This window comes from Adiantum capillus-veneris, chromosome 24 (genome assembly GCF_014529385.1).
Source record: "Adiantum capillus-veneris isolate H3 chromosome 24, ASM1452938v2, whole genome shotgun sequence".
In the NCBI taxonomy this organism is placed as follows: Eukaryota; Viridiplantae; Streptophyta; class Polypodiopsida; order Polypodiales; family Pteridaceae; genus Adiantum; species Adiantum capillus-veneris.
This window is the reverse complement of record NC_140954.1, coordinates 33,199,836-33,217,536: the sequence shown is the minus strand read 5'-3', so window position 1 is coordinate 33,217,536 and position 17,701 is coordinate 33,199,836. Positions and strand designations below refer to the sequence as shown.

The 17,701-nt window shown below is 44.3% G+C and overlaps 1 protein-coding gene across 1 annotated transcript; it reads left to right on the top strand.

Annotated features, from left to right (window-relative positions):
- The first annotated feature begins 279 nt into the window (after positions 1-279).
- LOC147426180 (C2H2 and C2HC zinc fingers superfamily protein) lies at positions 280-17,406 on the top strand. Its single transcript, XM_086498702.1, has 4 exons — positions 280-453; positions 548-606; positions 15,472-15,544; positions 16,999-17,406. Exons 1-4 carry the CDS (start codon positions 324-326, stop codon positions 17,100-17,102), a joined length of 366 nt encoding a protein of 121 aa, XP_086354828.1. The 5' UTR covers positions 280-323; the 3' UTR covers positions 17,103-17,406.
- The last annotated feature ends 295 nt before the right edge of the window (positions 17,407-17,701 follow it).

Below are 17,701 nucleotides of genomic sequence, written 5' to 3'. Positions count from 1 at the left end.
CTCTCTCTCTCTCTTCTCCCCCCCCCCCCCCCCCCCCCCCCCCCCCTTCAGAGATAATGTGTCAATCACAACCGCAACCACCAGAACAGTGGAAAGCATGCAACGAGGTTGGCGTATGTGACAACGTCAATTGTAGTCGATATGTAGAAGAACATCTATGAGTGCGCACATAGGGGTTGTGGTGAGGATCTCTCTCTCTCTCCACACCTCGCGAGGCCGGTGAACTAGTCGGGACCGAGGGTGACCGGCTCCAAAAGGACATCTAGGCATTTACAAGTACAACTTGCTCCCTCTAGTCTGGCTCTCTCAACTCTTGGAAAACAATGCCAGTAGGCAAATACTACTGCGACTACTGCGACAAGCAATTTCAGGACACGCCCGCTGCTCGCCGTCGCCATCTCCAAGGCGTCCTCCATCAACGCAACAAGAAGGCTTGGTTCGACTCGTTCCAAGGTCTCTCTCTCTCTCTCTCTCTCTCTCTCTCTCTCTCTCACACACACACACACACACACACAAACACCTATCTCAGTATTGAGTATATGTGCAGAGCCAGCGCATCAACAAGCAGCTGTTGGCCAGAAAGTATGCTTACAATTCATGCGAACGGTATGTCTCTGCTAATCCACCCTCAATAGAGAGAGGAAGAAGTGGAGAGAAATTTTAACGTCTTAGAAACAATCCCATCTGGATGGAGAGAGAGAGAGAGAGAGAGAGAGAGAGAGAGAGAGAGAGATGTTATATTAACGTCTTCAAAAGGCCAAAATGACCTATGAGACCAATCTGTTACAAAATGGTGAATATAATACCATGTCTGGGTACAAAAGAACTAGAACAAAGATACTACTACTAGAATCCATCCTCATCTGCACTCTGGATCTCGAGAGAGTATGGATCGAATCCTGTGCTGTAGTCTCCGTCGATGCTATGTAGCCCCTCTCCCCAATCGTGGCCGTCTGGATCTCCGTAGCTCTAGTGCTCGGTTGATGAGAGTGCCGGTAGTGGTCGAATGAGTGTGAGCTGAGCTCTGCGGTGATGGTTGCTCCTCTAGCTGTCCCATATCTAGTGAAAAGAAATCTGTAATCTGTCTCTGGGACTGTCTCTCTCTATCTCTCCCCAGTAAAGTGTCTCTATATTTGTGTAACTCAAGTAGATATAGCCCAAGACATCTCTGATCCTCATAACTCATGACCCTAGAGAAAGGACCGAAACCCTCTCTGAATAATAAATGGAAACGGCCCCGTATCTCAAGTACATAATGCAATGATATATGTAATGTAGCTCTGTCTCTTGTTCTAGCTGGCATAAGTGGCATATCCTGCTGTCTGCTGGTATCCATCTGAATCTACTAGTCTCAATCTCCAGCTGATGTGAGGATGTGCATATCTGACCAATGGCACATCGCAAACCATGAGACATATGTGTGTCCATGTAGCTGGGTCGAATCACAAACCCATCTCCTATGAGGCGAAGAAGATGCTCTCTATAGAAAGCCATCTTCGTGCCCAACTCCTGTGGCGGCTCTATCCCTGTCCTCCTGGTATCTAGTTGGATCAGGTCCTGACGAATGAGTCTAGTAATCTCCACCCGTGTAAGAGACATCAAGGGTGCCTGAAGAGAGTACTGGAAAGGGGGCAGCCTGTCCATGGTGAAGCCATGTGTTTGAAACCATGATGTCATCTGTGCATACCAGCATGACGTGTCCCCCTCAAGAGCTAACTGTCTAGAAGACTCAAGGGCCAATCTAGCATATCTCTCTAATAGTATCCCACAATCTGTACACAAAGGAGACTGATCTGGTAAGCGCCTCAATCTCCATAGGAGGGGCAGCTAGCTCTGCTTGAATGATAGCGTGAGGTACAGAGGCCTTGGCTTTGATTAATCGAGAGATCATAGATACCAAGGGCCTCTCCATACGTCTCCAACTATCCTGGCCTATAGAAGGTCCCCATATCTGCACCCCATACAACATAGCTGAGGCTACCAAAGTATCAAAGAGCCATAACTTTGTCTGAGGTTCTTGGAACTGAACTTGTGAACTCCTCTCCAAGCCTCCCAAGGCCGCGAAAGCTCTAGTCAGTCTAGTCTCTGCTGCTCTCCCCAAAGAAAACCTTCGCCCGGTGAAGACAACCCCAAGGTAACTGTATGCATCTGTATACTGTACAATCTCTTTACCATATGTGAAAGGTTGCTGATCTCCTGATCCATCGTGGTGTGGTGTTAAAACACCAAGGTTCAAGGTAACTGTATGCATCTGTATATTGTACAATCTCTTTACCATATGTGAAAGGTTGCTGATCTCCTGATCCATCGTGGTGTGGTGTTAAAACACCATAACCTTGGTTTTACCAAGGTTTACAGACAATCCACTAGCCTCTGCAAAATTGTGTAATGCATCCAATTGTCGCTGCATACCCTCTGGCGAGTCAGATATCAACACAATATCATTAACATATAACAACAATGGGATCCACGTCCCTGCCAGCTGGGCACCTCTATCACCCTCTTTGTCAACGTAATCAGACACCGCATCTACGTACATATCAAATAGGGTAGGAGACAATGGGCAACCCTGTTTCACCCCAATGGTGGAGTGAACTAAATTAGATATCCCCTTCGGAGTGCGTACATGTCCCATCACTGATCTGTATAGAGCCATAATTTCCCAAATCAACACTATGGGCACCCCCATCTTGTAACAGACTTGGAGACTCCAAGTCAAGAATCGACCGCGACAGCACCAATTCACTGTTCACAATAGATTTGCATTGGCCCGGCGGTGTTCCGTGCCTAGAGATATTGGCCCCAAAGACTATACAGCAGATTTTCGCTTTTTGCGTTGGGAAGAGCAGTGTTTTTTCAACGCTGGCGGTTGATACCATGTGAGAGTGCGCGTGCGGAAGAGAGAGAGAGAGAGAGAGAGAGAGAGAGAGAGAGAGAGAGAGAGAGAGAGAGAGAGAGAGAGAGAGAGAGAGAAACGCAAGGTATGGTGGAAGAGGGGGCGATCAACCCCCCATGACTACCATAATAGAAGAATGTGTACCCCCTTGGCCCCATACATATGAGTGTCCAAGGTGGGCGCCAAACTCAAGTGGCCGGCCAGACAAGGTACAACCTATGCTATGGGTGACCACCCCGGAGACACTAGCCGTACAAGGAAGTGCCCTAAACGTGTGTGATGCAGCAGAGTGGTGTAAATCTAACACTTCTGGAACGGGAGGCAGCACGGGAAATTCAAATGGATCAACAGATCAAGAGTACGGGCCACCTCGGTCTATGGAGTATCAATTGATGGAGATGCAACATCAACAATAGGTTGATGATTGTGCCAAGCATATGCTTCGGTTAGCAAAGGATCCCGAGTATGCTAAATTTTTTACTCGACACCCAATCGATGAGGTGCATTCCCATAGGCAGAAAGCCATCGATTCCCCAATAAAGTCAGCCCTCGAGAAACCTCCTGTCCCACGGATGTTTATTGAAGATGAACTTGAGGCCGATGTCAAAAGAGGAGTCAACCAACTTTTGGGGACAAAAGAAGCAGCTGAAGAAACGCAACAAGGGAACTAACTACCCTGGTTATTTGGGCCGAAAATCTTCTTTTGCAAATGCAAGAAAACAGAAGAAGCATGTACGCTTCGAAGGATTGTCCAGTTCATCCTCATCTTCTTCTGAGAGCTCAGACAGCTCATCCTCTTCTGACTCGAGTGATTAGGAACGGAAAGGGCAAGAAACGACGAAAGAACCAGAGATTGGGAAAGAACAAGAAGAAGGCCAAGAAAAGCGGATCCCAACACTTTCTGGCAGTTCTGATGAGGATGCATCCTCTTCTGAGAGTTCGGACTCTGATGACCATATGTTTTACTAAAAAAGGAAGCACTTTTACAAAGCCAACCAGTATGATTTTCTCGAAGACGGGGGCCAAAAACCAAGGAATTCAAAGAGGGTGGACAGGCAGTAATGTTTGAAACCTGTTCAAGGTTTGGAGATGCTCCCCAGGCTTTAGCCTTTATCCAACAATTTGACATAGCATTTTCTATAGGCCGCTATACAGAGCACTCCAAGATCAGACGTGCAACATCCTCTTTGAAAGGCAATGCACGGACATGGTGGTCCACTCTTCTATTAAGCAAAGAAGCACCGACAAAGTGGCTGAAGTTTAAGAGACTCTTTATTTCTTCGTGGCTCACTCAAGAATATGAACAGACGTGATTACAGACTGGATTCATCTTTGGATGGTCAAGGTAGAACCCTTGGATACTTACTGTGAGAGATTTCGGGATGTTTTCTACGTGCTTCATTCTTTAAGAAGGTCAGTTTCAAGCAGCAAATCGAGCGATTCTACTGTGGACTACCCAAAGAGATACGAGATTACTGCTTGTTACATAAAATTTGAGTCCATACAGCAGTTGATGGGACATGGTAAGCAAGGCTTTGCTATGCATTGGGGTAACTTGACTTATCCATCAGATGAACCTTCAACAAGTCATAACAAAAGCAAACGACAGAAAGATACACGACCTTGACTGATAGAAGAACAAAAAGACGAATATTTCAAAGCGGAAAAGTGTTTTGAATGTGCGGAACAAGGACATATATCTGCACGGTGCCCCAAAAAGGCACAAGAATGAGAATGATTGACAGGTTGAAAATAGAACTAGGCGAGGAGTTAGACGTTCTAGAACAGATATAGAAAATTATGGATGAATTGGCATTATTTTGCTTTGTGATTTTATGAATGAATAATTTTAAAGTAGGACTTTTTAAAAATGACTTTGATTTACGTATGAAACTAACATTTTATGGAAGGTCTCACCATTTGTGAATAGATAACAGGATCGAGAATGAGATGATGATGAATTTGGAGCAATGACAGCTCCAGAATGAACCTGATAACGATAAGAATCATGAATTTTGAATCATGATGAATGATTGAATAGAACTGTCGTAAGTGCATCAAAAGTTCCCGAGGGATGAGATAACCACGAAGCTAGAACTGAATGATTGAACCACTTTGTTCAGTATGAACTCAGTGTTTGATTGACGCATACTAACCCCATACCTCCGTAGAAGTGATCATTGGTGGGAGAGAGTGCTAATGGAAGAGTCGCCATTCTCGCCTGAATCCTGGCTAAAAAACAATTGATATAAATCCTACTCTAGTTGAGCTAGAAACGCCCTCTTCTTCCGTCTTACGAAACTCTGAGAGGCAATCCATGACTGCCGTGAGTAATGACTACCTCCCTTTGAAGTCGGTTCTCTCTACACTCCTCATCATACTAGTTATTATGGGTATGCTCCTAGAACGTCGCCACTGCCCAGGCTCAGTGTGTGGGTATGCTTGTGCTGCTGCATCCTGTAGTGTCTCTGTCAATATATAGGCGAGCTCCCCTAGAGGTCTCTCCGGATCCTTTGTGCATAAGCGTCTGTAGATACCACCTATGTAGACATAATTAGTCTCCAAAGTAAAAGTGTATCGGGTATGCATAGATCTCTGTGCCAGTCGAGCTGTGCTTAACTCGAATGAGACAATAAATGTGAGGAGGGCATGATCTACTACTACCCCAATAGGTGTGGGCTTGACTATAAAGTCCTCAATAGAGGGTGTGAAACTAGGCTGAGCCAAAACATAATCCACTGCGCTAGCCCCATGTCTATGGGAAAACACGACGGTGGAAATCTATGGAGGTCATTCAAGAGGGCCAATTCATGTGCAATCCCCAAATTTGTCCAGAAGAATGACATCTCCATCCCTAGAGAACTCCCATAGGTCCTCGTCCAATATCATTTCCCCCTGGTGATGCATAATGAGATGTGGAGAGAGAAAATTAGCATATTGCAATGTAGAGTGGCCTACCGATCTCTGCTCTCACTTTGACCCACATGTATCTGGCTTGCTCATCTGTCCGAACAATACGAATGAGGGGTTGAAGCTCCTTTCTAAATAGGACTGCCACACCTCCTGAGCCCTGTCCTCTATGTGTTGATTTCACATCCTGCCTACAAGCAGTCTCCCAATGGTATCCCGTCACTCTAGGTAATGTGCCGCCAATCATATACCTTCCCTTAAAGCTATCCTCAAAAGCGTCTTCATCTAGCTTCATTGATACAATTCCGTGCTGCCATTTTAAGGCTGGTCCCATAGGTCTCGCACCATCATGCAGTGCGTTTTTCCAACACCACTACTCCCCCTCCCCTGTAGAAAGCAATGTTTCCTTTTTCCCTGCCGCCTTGATCTCTGGCATCAGCTCTTGCATGTGTGCTACGTGTGTTAGAGTGAAGTCATCACCCAAAAATATCCCAGTTTGCTTGAGTGTTGGTCTCTTCTTCAGGAATTCCTTCCTAGCTTCCAACGTAGGGAAACGTATAATGAGTGCTCTTTCCTTGGGTCTTCCTTTCTCATCACTTTCCTTCTTGCCAACTCTCCAAGCCCCTGTGTGTAGGTTCAGAAATACCCATGCGCTTCAAGAGCTCTTGCACCTCTTTTTCTACTTTGACCTATAACATGCACATGAAGGGCTCTAGTCTTTCTCTTTTGCTCCTCTTTTTACACCCTCATTCCACATGTGGTGAGGTGGCCATCCCATAGGTCTTGCACCATCATGCAGTGCGTTTTTCCAACACCACTACTCCCCCTCCCCTGTAGAAAGCAATGTTTCCTTTTTCCCTGCCGCCTTGATCTCTGGCATCAGCTCTTGCATGTGTGCTACGTGTGTTAGAGTGAAGTCATCACCCAAAAATATCCCAGTTTGCTTGAGTGTTGGTCTCTTCTTCAGGAATTCCTTCTTAGCTTCCAACGTAGGGAAACGTATAATGAGTGCTCTTTCCTTGGGTCTTCCTTTCTCATCACTTTCCTTCTTGCCAACTCTCCAAGCCCCTGTGTGTAGGTTCAGAAATACCCATGCGCTTCAAGAGCTCTTGCACCTCTTTTTCTACTTTGACCTATAACATGCACATGAAGGGCTCTAGTCTTTCTCTTTTGCTCCTCTTTTTACACCCTCATTCCACATGTGGTGAGGTGGCCATCCAAATTCGACCAACTCTAACAAAAGAGAAAAAATATCCTACCTATCCTAGTCTAGTCTACATGTTGATGCTATCCTATGGCTACAAATGTTTACCTTGTTATCTCTTGTACAACCATCTTTGCAAAGAGGTTTATGCAATAGAAAAAACTAACCTAGTAGGTGCGCTCGGGCATACACGTCAAGCAAATAGACTCACCAGGATGCTAGGGTAAGATCCCCTAAACTTTCTTGCCTTATCTCGGCTATGAAGCAGGTTTAGCATGTCCACATGGCACAAAGAGCAATCTAGTACATTATTAACTTACAAGGATGCAACGGCATGGATAGATAACGATGACACCATTAGCAATGTATAGGCCCAATGCACATTTTTTTGTCTGATTGAAATATGGAATATTACATGTTTTGACATTCGTATAAATCTCTCTCTCTCTCTCTCTCTCTCTCTCTCTCTCTCTCTCTCTCTCTCTCTCTCTCTCTCTCTCGTCACCCATGCCCTCCGTCGCACTTTGATGTTGTGGGGGGGGGGGGAGGGAAGTGAAGGGTCATGCAGGATGTGGTGAACCGAGTCATCGCAAGAACCCGATTCACCACAAGGGATATGCTAGCCAAAGATAAATACAAGGATGACCAATGGCAAAGTTTCTTCTTGATAGACTGTAGTCTATCAAGATAGCTGATGATGGTTTTTGTCTTGTGGGTGACTACCATGGATCTATACCTTGCACTTTCCTTTTAGGGTGAATCTGGGCTTATCCTGGATTCGTCTAGGTATATTTATATGTAGTACGGGTGCAAAGTGCTGCTCAAGTGACACATCAATGCCGACACGGAAACCCATAATCTGCAAGTCTGCCCTCTAGGGTAAAGGGGAATAGAGGTAATCTCCATAAATCTTGAACTTTTTTACCATTTGATAAAATGTTTTCCTTGTATTGGACCCCGGTCCGTAATCGGCTCCTTTACCCTAGGTAGCCAAGTGAAATTATCATGTGCACCCCATTGACAATCCTCATCCACTCCTACAAGAGCACCAAGTGGGTGTGTCATATCGTGCAAAAAGCATAGTGTCATTTGCATACTCCTGATTCAACAAATTGGGCGAGTCAGCCAAAAGCATAGTAAGACCTCTCAATTGTGAGGTTCTGTGGTGCAAGAAGAGCGACATGGCCTCAACAAAAAACAAAAAGAAGTAGGATGCGAGGAGACATCCCTGTCGAATTGAACAAAACAGAGGAAAACGTTGTCCATCCACTGCAAGGAGAAACCATTCCTCTGAATAGTGTCCTCTAAGAAACGTTGTCCATCCATTGCAAGGAGAAACCATTCCTCTGAATGGTGTTCTCCAAGAAACCCCAATGTACTCTTATCACAAGCCTTCTCAAAATCAAGAAGCATGAACACTATAGGCTGATCAGTCTAACGAGCCCACTCGATTGCCTTATAGAAAGTAAATATGTTATTTCAAAATACAGCGGTCCCACACAAAACCTATCTGTGAAGCATGGATGAGATTGGGCATAAAGGGTTTCAAGCAGATACTGATCATGCAAGCAAAGATCTTATACATGGAAGACCTGAGAGTGATTAGTCTCCATTGTTGGGGGGATGTAAGTCCTGAACACATAGACGCGGTCATCTTTCCTGTGTCAAATATGCGTTGTAAACTTGAAAGCATAACGGGGCTGAGAGCATCCCAGAACTGCAAAAAGAACTGTCTAGCAACCCATCCTCTCCAAGGCAAGAGGCACCATCTAGGTCAATCACTGCATCATGCATCTCCTGCTTAAGAGAAGGGGGCTAGTAACGTATGGCGCAGAGGTTCTGTAACCACAGGCTGTACGTGATGTGGGGGAGCAGGAGAGAGAGCCCACTTGCTACTCTATGCAATGAGAGTGAAGGAGAAGAGGAGAGTGGCGCAGAAGAAGCACACGCAGAAAAAAAATACGTGAGAGAGAGAGAGAACGCGTAGAAGTTTTGGAAAAAGTTACGATAGATCCATTTTGGGCTTGACCTTTGAGTATATGAGTAAGTGACTAGGGGTCCATTCACACTTGGGCCCCCTCACTTATAAGTCTTTTAACTTATAAGTTAATAAGTACAAGGCACTTAGGCCTTTATTCCCTAACAACCTCCCACCTAAAGGCAATGTACCTTGGGAGATCAAAGAATCAGCTAACTATGATACATCAGCTGATCATGCACTTACTCATCCAACACCCATCATCTGACGGCAATATGCAAACCGCTCTGCTGGAAGACTCTTGGTCAAAAGATCTGTAGGATTGTCATCTGTGTGCACCTTGACAAGTGTAATGCTCTTGTCATCAAGCACACTCCTGATAAAATGATACTTCACCTCTATGTGCTTTGTCTTGGCATGAAAAACAGGATTCCTTGCAAGCATAATAGCACTCTGACTATCACAGTGTAGCACAGGAACCGGTGACTTAATGCCAAGCTCTTCTACCAAACGCATGAGCCACAAAGCTTCTTTGCATGCCTCAGTGGCAGCCACATACTCAGCCTCAGTGGTAGACAAAGCAACACATTTTTGCAGTCTAGAAATCCAAGAAACTGCACCTCCTGTGAATGTAAACACATATCCAGAGGTAGACTTCCTGCAATCTGGATGTCCAGCAAAATCTGCATCTGTAAAGCCATGCACAGATGTCTCACTCTTCCCAAAACAAATGCACAAGTCTTTAGTGCCTTTCAAGTATCTCAAGATACACTTCACTGCTTCCCAATGCTTTTTGCCAGGATTGCTCATGTACCTGCTTACCACTCCCACCGCAAATGCAATGTCCGGACGTGTAGCAACCATAGCATACATCAAACTGCCAACGGCTGATGCATAAGGAATCTTGGCCATTTCAGCCCGCATATCATCTGTGTTTGGGCAGTCATGTGCAGTCAGTTTTACATATGGAGGCAGCGGAGTACCAAGTGCCTTTCCCCCATCCATATGAAAACGATGTAGCACCTTATTAACATAATCTCGTTGAGATAGATACAGACGCCTGTTGGGTCTATCTCGAGAGATACGCATGCCCAAAATATGATTAGCATCACCAAGATCCTTCATGTCAAAGCGATTCTTTAAGCTTTGCTGTAATGCATCCAACTCCGTGACATTTTTACCCGCAATAAGCATGTCATCAACATACAAAATCAGCAATAGAAGAGATCCATCACTTGCCGTTTTGATATACAAACAGTGATCAGAATTACTTCTTTTGTATCCTTGAGACCTCATGAATGTATCAAACTTGTGATACCATGCACGGGGAGACTGTTTCAAACCATACAAGCTCTTCAAGAGTCTACATACTTTCTTCTCTTGCCCCTTTGACACAAAACCTTCTGGCTGCATCATATAGATCATCTCAAGCAAATCGCCATGCAAAAACGCTGTTTTGACATCCATTTGCTTTAACTCCATATCTTCAGAAGCAACCAGGCCTAAAACAAGACGTAATGTGGCAAGCTTTACAACAGGAGAAAAAATCTTATCAAAATCAACACCATGCTTTTGCTTGTACCCTTTAGCAACCAAACGTGCCTTGTACTTAGAAGAAGCATCAGATGTGACCTTGGTCTTGTAAACCCATTTACATGGCAGAGCCTTATGCCCTTTAGGCAAATCAACCAAGTCCCATGTATGGTTTTTCTCCAAAGACTGCATTTCCGAAACCATTGCTTTGAACCATTTCTTACTGTCTTCCCGTTGCATAGCCTCTTTATAGCAAGACGGCTCACCACAATCAGTGAGCATGACATAGTCCAAAGACGGTTCATATCTATCGGGGGGCCTTGTCACCCGGGTAGACCTACGCACCCAATGATCCATAACAGGTGGATTTTCAGCCTGTAAACCATCAAAAACAGCAGGCTGTTCAGCCGGTTGCATCGCAACAACGGGCGGTCTAGGAGCATCAACCTGTTCCCCTACCTGTGGTGCATCAATGGCAACTTGTTGGGGCTGATTTTCAGCAGCTAATGGCTGATTTTCAGCACCATTTTCAGCATGTAAAGGCTGCTGAACATTGGGCCTTCTTGGCTGTCCATATGTAACATCTTCACGAAAAACAACCCGGCGCACTTCCTCGACCTTTGTGGGCTGTTTGTGCATGCAATTCTCATTGAAGATGACATCATTGCTGCGTATGATTTTCCGTAATGCGGGATCCCATAATCTATACCCCATTTCACCATCCTCACCATATCCTAGGAAAATGCATTTATGAGACTTTGGTTCTAGTTTGGTGCGCAGTTCACTCCGGATGTGAACATAGGCCTCACAACCAAACACTCTTAAATGTGCATATGAGGGTGGCTTGCCATACCACACCTCCTCAGGCACCTTTCCACCCAAAGCCTTGCTAGGTGAGCGATTAATCAAGTGAATAGCTGTTTGCACAGCTTCTGCCCAAAAACCATGAGGTAATGCAGCATGTGACAGCATACTCCGAACTTTCTCTTGGATAGTCCGGTTCAACCTCTCTGCAACTCCATTCTGAGAGGGATTAAAAGGAGCCGTGAGCTCTCTTTTAATCCTTTAGTAGCACAAAAGTCAATAAATGCTTTTGATACATACTCCCCCCCATTGTCTGAGCGCAAAGACCTAAGCTTCTTGTATGTTTGATTCTCAACAAACGCAAGAAACTTCTTGAAAGTATCCAAAACATCGCTTTTAGCACGTATTGGATACACCCACACCTTACGTGTAGCATCATCGATAAACGAGACAAAATATTTCTTTCCCCCTAAGGACAACTGTGGCATTTCACATACATCGGAATGCACTAAGTCTAACCTGTCAGACTTCAAAGAAAGAGACCTTTTGTGCGGTGTTTGACTGTGCTTACCATAAATACAGTGCTCACAATGAGAAAAATCAGCATACCTCAAACACGGCAAATAGCCACAACGAGACAGAGTTTCCATTCCTCTTTTACTCATGTGTCCCAACCGGCCATGCCACAAAGAAACACTTGGCTGCTCGGTTACGGCGACAACATAGTCACGCACACTAGATACATGCAAAGGATACAAAGTGTCCGATTTACAACCCTTGGCTACAATCCGGGCCCCTTTACAAATTTTCCACTTGCTATCACCAAAAGTGGTGTGATAGCCTGCATCATCTAGCTGCCCTGTACTAATCAAACTCTTCTTGAGTTGTGGCACATGACGCACTTTGTGCAAAACAAAAGTCATACCATCAGCAAAGGAAAACTGGACACTGCCAATACCTGCAATGTCACATGCATAGTTGTCTCCCAAATAAACAGTGCCCTGCACCTCGCCTGAGTACTGTGTAAACCAATCCCTATGAGGTGTTACATGAAAGGAGGCACCTGAATCAAGAATCCAAGTATGTATGTCCACATCAGAACCCATAGCAAGGGTATGTGCATCCACAGAAGAGGCATTGAGTACATCAGTGCTGCTGTCACTGTCACAACTACTAGCAACATTGATTTCCTCAATCAACACAGTGCTCTTCTTGGCATTTCCCTTGTCCTTTGCATCAGTTTCAGCACCCTTGTTCTTCTCTTTCTTCCACTCGTAGCATTCCCGTTTATAATGCCCTTTCTTTCCACAATGATGACACACAACATCTTTCCTACGAGATTTGCTGCGTGCCCTGTCCTTACTGTCAGATTTCTCCCTCTATTGAGACCTGCCTCTCAAGTGCAATGCATTAGAAGACCCACCTGTGGTGTTCTTCCTGTTCATCTCTTCCATCAAGAGAGAACTCTCTACATCTGCATACTTAAGTGACGCACTTGAGTTACTAAGAGCTGTCCGGAATACATCCCAACTCTCGGGCAATGTGCATAGCAGAAAAGTAGCTTTGAACTCCTCATCAATCGTGAATTTCAGCTCTGTCAGTTGGCTGAAAATAGAATTGAATTCATTGAGGTGCACTGACATGTGCGTGCCCTCCTTCATGCGGAGATCCATAAGCTTCTTAAGCCAATACACTTTACTGGCAGCACTCTGCTGTGCATACAACTCGTCTAAACGCTTCCACATGCCCCATGCTGTCTGCTCATTCTCTACATTGAAGAGTAAATTGTCAGACACCGAAAGCATGATCGTGGAGCGAGCCAACTCGTCCACTTCTTCCCATTCTTCAACCTCCATATCATCCGGTTTCACACCCTATAACTTAATAGGTTTCGCCTGTTTCTTCTGCAACATCACATTATAACATTGCTTCTTCCATATAGCAAAGTTATGGGCCCCTTCAAGCTTGCGAATGTGCAACAAATTGCCACTTTCACTGCTAGAAGCCATTCTGAGTGATTGCAAACACTGAAACCCTGTTTTGCCGACCTAAACACGCCCAAATGTGCGCAATCGGGCAAAAACAGCTTGCTGTTACAGAAAAACAGCGAGCAAATTTCACGCGAAATCACCCCAAAACGGCGTACATTCACTGCCAAACCCTTACCAAAGGTTTCCACAAGGTGTATACATCATTTGCTTGCTGAAATTCCCTGTTTTAGGGCAAAAATCAGACCTGTAAACACTTGTTTTGCTGAATTTTCAGAACCTCGTTGGTGGAAACACCTGTAAGATTGACCTGTGAGACTTGCCCTAATGAAATTGCATCAAATTGACCCCGAAATTGGTCAATTTCATCAGAAATAGGCTGCTGTTCGCCAGTTTTTGAAACCCTAATTTTGGGGAAACTGTCACCGGAGGTCGATTCTACACGGTGAGAGGATCCCTTCGCGACAGAGTTGATCGAAAACGGTTGAATATCCTTCCCGCAGTGAGCAAGAACAGAATTCTGATCTGTGTTGCGAAAATGGCTCTCTTGGAAACCCTAAAGCTCTGATACCATGTGTGGGGGAGCAGGAGAGAGAGCCCACTTGCTACTCTATGCAATGAGAGTGAAGGAGAAGAGGAGAGTGGCGCAGAAGAAGCACACGCAGAAAAAAAATACGTGAGAGAGAGAGAGAACGCGTAGAAGTTTTGGAAAAAGTTACGATAGATCCATTTTGGGCTTGACCTTTGAGTATATGAGTAAGTGACTAGGGGTCCATTCACACTTGGGCCCCCTCACTTATAAGTTTTTTAACTTATAAGTTAATAAGTACAAGGCACTTAGGCCTTTATTCCCTAACACGTGAGATCAAACCTCATCTCGTAACCTCTCTATTATATCATGTCTCTGATATCATGACAAAGTGAGGGGAAGGCGTGGTGACAAGGGAACACCAGGGCGAGAAATCAATAGCAACACACAAATAAAAACTGCAACAACTGAACTTGAAGAGAGAGAGAGAGAGAGGAGCCGACACAAAACGATAGAATTCCGCTTCCTGAAGCACTAGCCCCAAAGATTGGCATCCCTTTCGGTATTTCTTTCTTATCGATGATCACAAAGGTACAACGGTCGGGGGTTTCTCCTCTGCAATTGCCTCGTGGCCGGGAACTTTGGGTGCCGAAAATGTCAATAGACCTTACGAACCAGCTGTGGGATCCTAAAACTGGCCAAAGTGGCACATAGCATGGCCTCCGTGATTAGCGCTGCGATTCACAGGCTGCCACATAGTCTGCTATACGGACTGCTTGCAAGAACTTTTAGCGCCAGCTTTTGGGTTAACTGAAAAGCAAACTGGGGCACCCAGTAAGGGGGCTCCATGTAACCTATAAATAAATGCCTTGTGGGCTCTCTCTGGCAGATTAGCTTGGTAGCAATTGCGGAGGAGAACCCCTTGGTCGTTGTACCTTTGTGATCATCGATAAAAAGAAATACCGAAATGGGTGCAGGTGGTTCAAGAAAGCGGAACTTCACCGCTTCGTGTTGACTCCTCTCTCTCTCTCTCGCTCTCTCTCGCTCTCTATTCGAGTTCAGTTGTTGCAATTTCTGTTCGTGTGTTGCATGTGCATAGGAGGGGTGTGAGAAGGGAGACGGAAAAGGCACAAAAATGCAATGAGAGAGGGAGTATGAACAAGCCCTGCAATGGGCACTCTACACAAGAGTGGTGACCAACCGGTATAATGACCGGATACCCATGTAATATCCCTGGTGCAACCCCAATCCGATGTGTGCCACGACCTGGAAATAAAAGGATACAAGTATTTGAAGAGTCATCAGCCCAAAAAATAGGGTGTCCTATGGAACTGCCTCAAATCTTGGTTGACAGGACAATCATTGGGCACAAGCCCTCTACCAGTAAAGAAAAGACAACCTGGCACAGCCACAAAGAAACCAACTCCCCAGAAGGTAGGCAATCTGAGCAAAAACCTTCAAAAACTAACACAATAACTGAAATTTCTTTCTGGAGGTAGTGGAAAAGAATCTCACATAAGGGAGTTAGATTCGTCCCGCACAAAAGAGAGGTGGTGAGGTATTCCAGATCTATATTTGTAGATTACAGTGTTATCGAGTACATGAGTATTTATTTTCAATATATTGCAGGGTGTCTGCCATTATGGCACACGGTGCAGATTTCAGCATGTAACTTCACAAAGTCAACATGGTGCCATGAAAGGTAATGGCTGCAGGCTGCATCCACAATAGATGTTTCACAAGTTGTGAGGGTTGTCTGGCTGTTTGCATTATTAGTCTTTGTTGCATGTGGTTATGTGCATGTTTGTTTTTATTTTTCAGGGCAGGGTTCCCCTTGAAAGTCAATTTCTAAAATTCAAACGTGATTTGGTTTTTCCATTTAGTTCTATTTATTTTCTAGATACATAAACACTTTGCAAGCCTCAATTGTAATGGTTCTGTATATTTGGTAGTTCGTGTAGCAAAGTAAATGAGGCTTTATCCAGGGTTGGTGCATAGTTCGAACTTTGCTTTTTTAATCTCTTTGGATAAACCATAGTTACAGGGAACGCCATTTTCAGGTCATCATTCCCCGTTCCCAATCTAGCTCCCGTTCCGAATCCCCATTCCGTGTTTCAGACATGAGTGTCCGAAACAGGGAATGGCAGTTCCTACCAGTTGCCATTCGCTGTTCCCTGTTCCGATTTCTCGTTCTGGGTTACTATGGGATAAACCTTGGTGCATTGGGGTGCTTAGTTTGCATTGTGGTGTTCCCACTTCTTATATTAGTACAAACCAGGAAAGACTTCCCATGGGGGCCTCGGAAAGGGGTCCTTTGAAAGGAAAGAGGGCTTCTTTGGGCAATGGAGGTTCCAGGCTTGCTAACTATGTAACTCCAAGCCTTCACCAAAGATTTGTTATCATCATTGGGAAGCTCACCTGGTCATGCTTCCCTTCAGGAGTGGGTGGCGTAAGGCTTTGCAGACCCAAGAGGATTTGCTAGGCTTTGTAGATTGTTGCCAAGCTTCCTAGTTTTGACAGTTGATGCATTATCATGTGATCAAGCAATGGGTAGGCTCAAAACAGGCATCCTTCGCTGGCACATCATTAACACCCAGAGTTTGGCACTTGAAAGTTGAAACATGGTTTTAGTGAATTTGACCATTCAAGGTTAAAAGGTCTTTTATCATTGAGAAGGTCACCTAAGTTCAAGGAGTGGGCTTATCAGTATTTTGAAAAACGTTAAATCGGTCATCAAGCCTAAACAGGACAAAGCATCTTTGCCAAAGTGGCTCAACATAATGCTCCCAGGCTCTTCGAAAGTTGAAACTCCTTATTTTAAATATATACTGGGTTTGTGCGCTTCATCAATCATTGATAATCTTGGGTTAGAGATCAAGCTATAAGACATGTATGCTGAAAAAGTTAATTGATAGCTCCATTAAAAAAAAAGAAAAAGAACATTAACACCAACATTTTAACATCGATCACAGATTGGTCTTGCACCAAATACAACTAACTCCTCGCGCCGCCTTTTTCATTTAAAATTTAAGTGGCATTTCTGTTTATGCCAATTTGAAAGGATTTCGCTCATTCCAATCAGACAACTTTTAATTTGTGGACACGAATATTTGTAACACTATCTGTTTAGTCTATTCTTTTTGGTGATTGTTGCAGATGTCACGCATGAGTATGTACCACCGGCTTTTTTAAACTTACCACCCTCTTTAAGACCTCCGGACAGTGGATATTGGCATCTTCCGCAAGTTGATTGGGGATGATAATACCAACATAGAATGTTACTTTTCTTGTTGCCATTACATGGAGAACCAATGTGCAAGCATCTTATGTGTTATCAGCTGATCTTCAAGGGATGATCGAGGGTGGAAGCTTTGGTCGACAGGTTCTTAATAAAAGTTTGTAGCATTTATGACTCTATTCTTCGCAACAAATGGCCAAAGCCATAAAATTTTAATAGTGCTTCAAGAACTATGAAGATGTGCAAAGAATGCTTGACGTGGTGCTGACCTTTCATATGTTATATTCTGGATGACATTTTCTGTTCAAACCGCATGCTTGCTGTCATTGGCGTATTCTTGAAGATTGATATGGTTCTTGTTTTTGCATAGAGCTTGTTTATTCACTTGCAAATTTCCTTCATTAAGGAAAGTGTACAGATTTTTCAAGAGCTTTTGAGTTTCAACAATTCATCAGGTTTTATCGTCTATCACTAGGATGGTAACTGCACATAAGGACAAAAGTCCTTATAGGGTTTTGTGAAAACTTAATGGTCAGATAAACAAAATTCTTTTGAAAACTAAATGGACAGATTAACAAAATTCCCTTGAAATTTGTAAAAAACCCTCAAAATACCCCAAAT

Bases quoted from the DNA above. Each gene is read 5' to 3' on its own strand.
- LOC147426180 (XM_086498702.1), top strand. From the start codon at position 324: ATGCCAGTAGGCAAATACTACTGCGACTACTGCGACAAGCAATTTCAG. The intron at 454-547 runs GTCTCTCTCTCT...GTATATGTGCAG, and splicing joins TTGGTTCGACTCGTTCCAAG to AGCCAGCGCATCAACAAGCA. The intron at 15,545-16,998 runs GTAATGGCTGCA...TGATTGTTGCAG, and splicing joins TCAACATGGTGCCATGAAAG to ATGTCACGCATGAGTATGTA.